Here is an 8,152-nt window from a genome sequence, read left to right as displayed (position 1 = left end):
GTTGGGTTGCTGTTGTCCAATGTGGCCTGCGGCTGAATGTTATGTAATGTTGTGCTATGATATTACATGTTGCGTCAACAATTTTGTTTGACTTAAAGACTTGTTTACTTTCTTGTTTTAGAATATTGTATAGGCTACTAACTTTTGCGTTATTGTGTACTGTTTCATGTTGTATCCTACGTGTTCCTCGATTTTTATACTGTGTAATTTATTTTCTATATTAATAAAATTTTATTTGCTAAAAAAATAAAAGTTGTAGTGATAATAATAATAATAATAATAATAATAATAATAATAATTGTTAAAAATAATTCATCGCGTTAATTAGTTAAACTGTTAGTTATGTTCATTAACCACGCTTATTTGTGTGGAAAAACAAGAAGAAAAACAATGGTCTATGAAATCATGCAGCCACGCTTATCAAGTGAGGAAAGTTTCCAACACCTATAAGTGTGGCTGGAGGTAATATTAGCCACACTTATTACCACCTTTAGCCACGCTTAATAAGCATGTCTAAAAATTTACCAACACAATCAGAGACCACACTTTATTAAGTGTGGCTAAATCTATCAGCCTCAGATATAAGCGTGCCTAACTACATTTTTAAGCATAGATAGTTGCAACTGTTTTTGTAGTGTAAGAAAGACGATGGACAAAATAAGCTTTTTTTTCAAAAAAAAAATCTCAAACTAAGCTATCGAAAGAAATAATTTTCAAACTAAGCATCAAGTAAAAACGTTGTTTAGGACAATAATTTTAGGTCCTATTTTTTAAAGGTAGCACTAAAATCGTTGCTAAGCTAGCTATTTCATTGAATAAAAAACGCTGACTGAGTTAACGATTTTTAACTTATTGTTTTCAGTTTCTTCTTCGTTCCCTATTTCATTTTCCCTTCTCCTTCTATTTTCAACTCTCAATTTTCGATATTTAAGAACTCGAATTGCCTCTAATCTCGTCTTATTCCTTTTCTATTTTAGTATTAATTGTTCACATTTTTTTAATGTTTTAATCTTTATTGTTCAATTTCATGGTTAAACATATTTGATATTCAAATTTTTATTTGAATTTTTTTATTTAGGATTTTAAAAGTTTCTGATAATGTGGATATTTTTTGGCTTGTAGGGCTAACAATTCTTCAACATTTGTTTTATTTTTCCTCTTAATTTCTATGTTTGACTTGTTTGAGGTAATTTTATTGATTTTTTTTGTTTAATTTAGGACTTTATTGTTGATTGAAACTAAATTTATGTAAAATTATTTTTATTTTTAAAAAATCTAAGCATTTAGATAGTTCCTAGTAGAACACTAAAGCTATTAAAGCTGTGCAAAATAGGGTTAGTTCACATACCAAATTTATCTAATTTCTCATACTACATATTTTATGATTGATTTGTGTAGTTTGGATATGTTAATAGTGTTGATCATTAAGGTAAGGTGTAATTTTGGTTATCACCATGAACACAACATTGGTCTTATATTGAAATTAACTAAAGGACAAGATTAAATTGCCTGTGAAAATGATCATATTTTTTAGCTCTAAGGTAAAACACATTTAAGGCAACATATGGTCTAGTAAAAGTATGTTAGATTATTTTATTTAGGTCACACCTTTTGTAAAGAAAATGTGCTAATCATTGTTTGTATCAAGGTTATATTAGGATCAGAAATCTACCGAGGATTATTGAGGGGGTAGGGTCGAAATCTGTAGAATCGGATCGTAGAATCGTGTAATCCTACAAATATGCATTAATGTACTTTGGATTATTGCTTATCAATTATAATTATTCTCTTTTTAAGTTTTATGGTGTAAGTAAAAACTTATTTGACTTCATCTATTAAGGTTTTGAAAAATAATGCTTTTAATAATCATTTTTAAACTGTAAATTAAGAAAAACTTGAATTTTATAAAGATATTGATATAATTATTTTAAATATATATTTATACGTAAGTGAAATATGTTTTATATGAAATTATTTTACTATTGAAACTAACCATGTAGGATCGGATCATTAGATCGTATGATCGTAGAATCGTGTTATGATTCTACCACTTAAATTCTTGAGCTAAGTAAAATCGCCCGATTGTATCACATTAAGATCCTACTTACGATCCAAATCGGTCGTGTATTTTTAGATCGTAAGATCGTAAAATCGTAGATCAGAATCGTGATTCTAATAACTATGGTTCGTATTCAATGCTAATGTGGTTTATTATGAAAATATTAGTCGTAATGGCAATAATGTGATGAGTACCATAAAGTGAAAATAGTGTTGAAAAATCTATTTTAGTGACGGGACGAATTAAATGTAGTGCATTAAAGTTAATTAGACACAAATTCTGCCCCCAAAGCAAGTGTTTGTTAGTGATTCCCATTAAGTAAAAAGATACATCTCTTAGTTCTCAAGGATTATATATAGATGCAGTGATGCACATAGGAGAAGCAAACAATGTTATATATCATTATTATTTGGTATTATAATTTGTGTCTATTTCTTTTTTTTTATTATCTTTTATGTAGACCTAAAGAGGATCACAAAAAATTACGATACTCTGCCTTTGGAAAGCTTAACGTATACGCTTCCGATCAAAAGGTTTTTCAAAATTAAACATGGCATGCTACTAATTTGTGTCTATTTCATGGGTTTACATGTATTTCTGCATATCATTAGTTGATGCATAAAGTCTTACAATATCTTTCTCATTAGTCATTGGCTTTCAGGTTTTTCTCTTTGTACTTAGGAATTGCTTAATAGTTAATACTCATATTGTTTTGCCATATACTCCCTTCATTTTTAAAGAAGTTTTCATTTGTTATTTTAGTGTGTTTTATATGTTGTTTTTATAGAAAATTTTTCCATTTATGTCATAAATTTTGGACAAAAATAACCTTATTTATACTCACTTTACTATTTTTATAATGCTTATGTACCACACATATCCTCCACTAACTTCAATTTAATATTTTAATATTCCTTATAGTTCCCACATGTTTCCCAATAACTTTATAAAACTAATTTTTATTAGTTGTGGTCCCCATATTTTTTCCAATAACTTTATTTTTTTACTGCTTGTGGTCCCTATTTTTCTCGAATCAAATTTATCATTCAATTAAATAATATATCTACTATCTAAAATATTCTATTTTTCTTAATTATTGTGAACATTCCTTGGAAAATTTCATTAGAAAACGAGGGAATAATACATATCTCATTGGATAAAACTTTGTGGCCATTTTTAGTCATGAAACACTACTTTTGTCTCTAAGATATTGGATCAGTAATGATTGATATAAGTATTAAAAAATTAATATGGACCACTAAATTGTGTGGGTAAAATTAAAAGTGAGAAAATAAGAGTCAATGTGCAGATAAGAATTTAAGAAAGTGTCTGAGATACTACTTAAAATAATAAAAATATTACAAAATTAAAAATGGACTAATTAAAAATGAAAATTATAACTTTTTGTTAGCTACAGAGGTAGTAAATGAATACCTACCTTAAGTTGTTCTATTTATTATTTTTTTTAAAAATCTTTCTTCATCGTATTTTTTCGACATAACTAGTCTGAGTCGTTGTAATTCAAATATTTCTATTAGTTATTATTTTCACGTATTTTTCACAACTTTATTCTTAATTTTCAAATAGATTTGAAGGGAGTATATTTGATAAAATGGCCTGTGAGGTACCAAGTGACAAAATCTAAGATTCTCAAAGGAATTTTTGATAATTGAAAAAGGTGTATGAATAAGACCAGTAAGAAGTAAATGGACTTATCAGGTGACTAATTAATAAGAATCATGCAGTGGCGTAAACATAATGGCGTGATAGATGTCATAAATAATAAGATAGGCTTTGCTTTTTAATAATGGGCCAACATTTCTATATTCTACAGTTTCAATTCTCATTACATTTATTTTAATCTAACTTATTAATTACGTCAGTCTTTGAAAGAGCATCTCTTTGAGAAATGTTTATCAAGTCCATTTTATTAAAATTTAATGCCTAATTTTACTTTATATTATTTTTATGGACCCATCCAATTAAAGTCACAAGAATTTTTTATATTAATTACTTTTTTACAATTGTCTTTTTTTTTTATCAATTATTTTTGTCATCTACTTTTTTTATTTGGAAAATTTGTTTATACAAGTATATCTATGACTCCTTCATCAAAATAATCCTTAGTATGCATCAACTCAAAATATTACATACTATTGGCATAATCTTCTCATGATAATTGTAACTTTCATCATCTTCTCAAAATACTACTCATTTTTATGTAAAATCATACTTTGGATTATTATGAGAAAATATTTTAAATTATTTATTTAAGTCTTAAATGTAAATTTACATTAGTTAAATTTACTTATTCTTAGGATACGAAGTTTTTAAAAGAAAATATAGTACAACAATCAATATTCTAAATTTATTATGTATATGGCAAAATATTGGGTATCCTACTTTTACAAATTTGAAAATAGAACCAATCTAAAAACTATTGTATAAATTTACATCTACATGTATACCATTATAATTGGTCCCAAACGCCAAAAGCAAGCAAGCATACACAATTTTGTGCAAGAAGTACATTTTCATATTATTAAAACGGTCGGCTTAGTAGGTGGTATAAAACGGAGGTAATGATAATAAATATTAATGTAACTTTAGTTGAAAATTATCTTGGATACCTTGATGATTATGCTTGTCCAACTTCAATCATCTCATTTTCATCATAAATTTCATTTCAATACATTACCATTAATAGAGGTGGTTTTAGGTGATGATGGAAATTTTTAAATAAAAAACTTTTTGGTGATCAAATATCGTCACCATGCAAATGACATGGAACTTTTGATAAAAATTTATACTACAAATCATTCTGATTACTACTTATTAGTATCATTAATCAAACGGGACGGTATATGGTAGTTTAAATTGACTTATTTGTTATGCTTCATATTTAAGCTAGGTAACATTGATAGGGAACTAAAAGAATATTTTATCCTTATATTATATCATTATTTGCATGCATTAAAAAAAATGTTTACAATACACATCACTAAAAATTTCAATATTGTCAAATAAAGTAAATTGTATATACTATAAATCGGCGATCTTTTTTATATGAAATACAGTTTGATTCATTTGGATAGAGAAAGGAAAAGAGAAACAAAACAAAGGGAATGGAATTGGCGGACAAAGAGTTTGTTCATATTTTTTTATATTATATACTATGAATCAGCCATTTTTCAATTTTAAAAAAAAATTAGATTACAATTTAAAAACATCACCATTTTCCTCCCTTACATCCCAGTTTCTTATTCTAAAATGCTATCCATCTACATATTTAAATAATTTAATGACTGATAAATATAGTAAGGGAGAATTAAAAAAAGGAAAAGAGAAGTTACATTATCCAAAGGGTGAATAAGACACCTAAATTAGCTTCATCATTTTCTAGAATTATTCTTATTAACATTGTCATCATAACCAAGAAGCTCTTCAAGCAAGTTATTATCAAGATACTCAAATTCAAACACTTCTTTACCAGTATCCTGTCCAGCATTCCTCGACGACGACGAAGAAGCACCACCCCTAGAAGAGGAAGACCCAGCCCGGGGCATATTATACTCACTCGGGAAATTAAGTATAGCCAAATGACCCCTCATAGTATATGCAGCACGATCATACGCTCTAGCCGCTTCTTCCGCAGTATTAAACGTACCAAGCCAAACTCTCGCACCATGCCTAGTCGAATCTCGAATCTCCGCCGCATATTTCCCCCATGGCCTCTTTCTTACACCTCTATACTTCACTTCTCCTCCTCCATTATTTTTATCATCCTCCATTTTTTTTCGGGTAATTTTATGTTTATGTTTACGTTTATGTTTATGTTTACGTTTTTTGTATGGGTATTAGCATGGAGGACAAAAAATACAAAGGTGGCAATATGTCTTATATAAGGGTGAAGGAAAAATAAAAGAATAAAAAGGTGAATCTTAAGTTGGAAAAACGGATGGTGTACGTAATGCCATGTGTAAAATCCAATGGTTGAAAAGAAAATATTGGCACGTTTGGGAAGACTTGTCATTCAAACATGAAGACTAAAATAATAAGTCCAATGCACCTGGATGGAGTGAGTGAGTGGACGAGTCAAGGTGGTGGCTTTTGAAAACAAAAAGAAAGTCTTCTTTTGTGTATAGTATTGCCTCTGCTTGTAAATCAGCCAATAATATTGTTAGACTGAGACAGAGGAGAGAGAGTGAAGTTCGTTAAGTGTTCGTTGTCACACGTGTGGTTTTCTTGAATTTTATGGTTTTAATGTTTTTAACATCACATATTGTATTTGCCAACTCCAAACTGATGGTATTCATAACATGACTGTGAGTATGACCAAGTCAAATAATCGCTACCAACCTTTTTAGTGTTGCGCTACAACTAGAGGCTCATAATTGTTTCAAACATGGATTGTAGCTTGGCCTCCATTTCATAGTACACAACATTATTATGATGATTCACTTCAATATATACAAAAATATTTAATTGAATAAAACATGCATAAATTAGTGACATATTTGAATTATTTTGGAATAATACAAAATGTATGTAGAAACCTCTATCTTATACGTTTTTTTTTTCTATTTACTTATGACATAGACTAATAAATTACTTTATAAAATATTGTTAATCTATGTAGTAACTAAAAAAATAAAACCTAATTGCAAGTCAGAACTTACTAATTTTATGTCTAGATTATGCTATATTTATAGTGAGTGTTTGCTAATGTTTTGAATTTTAATTTATTGGTAGTGAATTCAGAGATAAATTTGTTGATTAGACGAAAGGATAAATTGAATTTACATATGAGATATGGACAAAGATTATAAGTTACAAAAAATTATTGAAGCAAGATTGACAATCAAAATGAAATTTTTATCGTTTATTAGGATTGATCGAGTATATTATACTGAAAATGGGTAAAAACATTTTTTTTCATAAACAAACGGATGTTGGAGTGAGGGAGAAAAGGATGATTATAGAAAAAGCAAATTAATTTACTATTACTAACTAAAAATTTAAAAGAAAAATAGAAAATAATAATCAAAATTATTGTCTGCTTGTTCAAAATAATTCCAACTGAGTTATTCTATAATAATATCAAGTATGAGGTGTATTTTCTCAAAATAATCCTAACTATTGATTCCATTCTAATAATAACCCCAAATTAGGTGCATTACTAGTGAAAAAATCAACAATTGTGATTATTTTGACAAAGTTCGCTATACTTAAGGTTATTATGAAATAATCAATAATTGTGATTATATTGAGAAAACGGATAATATGTAGTTGGAATTATTTATATCTACTTTTTCTAATTTAAATATTATTTTGATTTTCGTTTCATTGTTAGTACGTAATTATGTGCACAAAATTTTATGTCCAATTAAAAATACTTTGACGGTGTTCTTAATTAAGTCTTAATCTTAGTCATTAAACCAATAAACTCGCGCAAAGTCAGGGTTTAAGAGGAAAAGCTATACCCCTCTAAAAAGAGAGAACTGACAGAAATGCATGCCATCTAAGTGCCCCAACAAAAAGCATTTTGCACATATAGGGTTGAATGACAACATAATCGCATGAAAAAGCTACCTGAAAAACAAACGAAGGCCATACAGACATTAAATTTAAAATTTAAATATATGAGTATAAAAATTAATCAATTATGTGTGGATATGTAAAAATTGATTAATTTTTAATGACGGGTCAAAACAAAGAGTAAGGGTTATAGTTGAGCTTCATTTAGTTTTTCCAATTATTCAAGCAATGTCATTTCGGATTAATAAGGGTGAAAATTTTCGAAAATTCACATGTTTTTTATCATATTCAAATCAATTTCAGCTTGGATAAACAAATTATTAGCAGGTCTTTTACTAATAAATAATTATAGAGTTTGAGAAAGGACTAAATTGATCCATTCATATCACCTTGTTTTGTGTTTCTGTTTATTTATGTATATATATGAAGCTTTTGATACAAAAGACACTTTTTCTTGTTTACAACTCTGAAGGCTTAATTATCAGTGTTGAATAAAAGATTTAGGAAAAATAAATATTAATAATCTTAAATATTTTTTATTTTTGAAAATTCATC

General features: G+C 27.9%; 1 protein-coding gene across 1 annotated transcript; it reads right to left on the bottom strand.

Annotated features, from left to right (window-relative positions):
• Positions 1-5,192: 5,192 nt before the first annotated feature.
• On the bottom strand, positions 5,193-5,916 carry LOC130827183 (ethylene-responsive transcription factor ERF095-like). The gene has a single exon (XM_057692838.1). The coding sequence runs from the start codon at positions 5,848-5,850 to the stop codon at positions 5,452-5,454; it is 399 nt and encodes a 132-aa protein (XP_057548821.1). The 5' UTR covers positions 5,851-5,916; the 3' UTR covers positions 5,193-5,451.
• Positions 5,917-8,152: the final 2,236 nt, after the last annotated feature.

The sequence above is a fragment of the Amaranthus tricolor genome, chromosome 1 (genome assembly GCF_026212465.1).
Source record: "Amaranthus tricolor cultivar Red isolate AtriRed21 chromosome 1, ASM2621246v1, whole genome shotgun sequence".
NCBI classification, from domain to species: Eukaryota; Viridiplantae; Streptophyta; class Magnoliopsida; order Caryophyllales; family Amaranthaceae; genus Amaranthus; species Amaranthus tricolor.
Note: the sequence above shows the minus strand (reverse complement) of the source record. Positions and strands in the feature narration are given on the sequence as shown.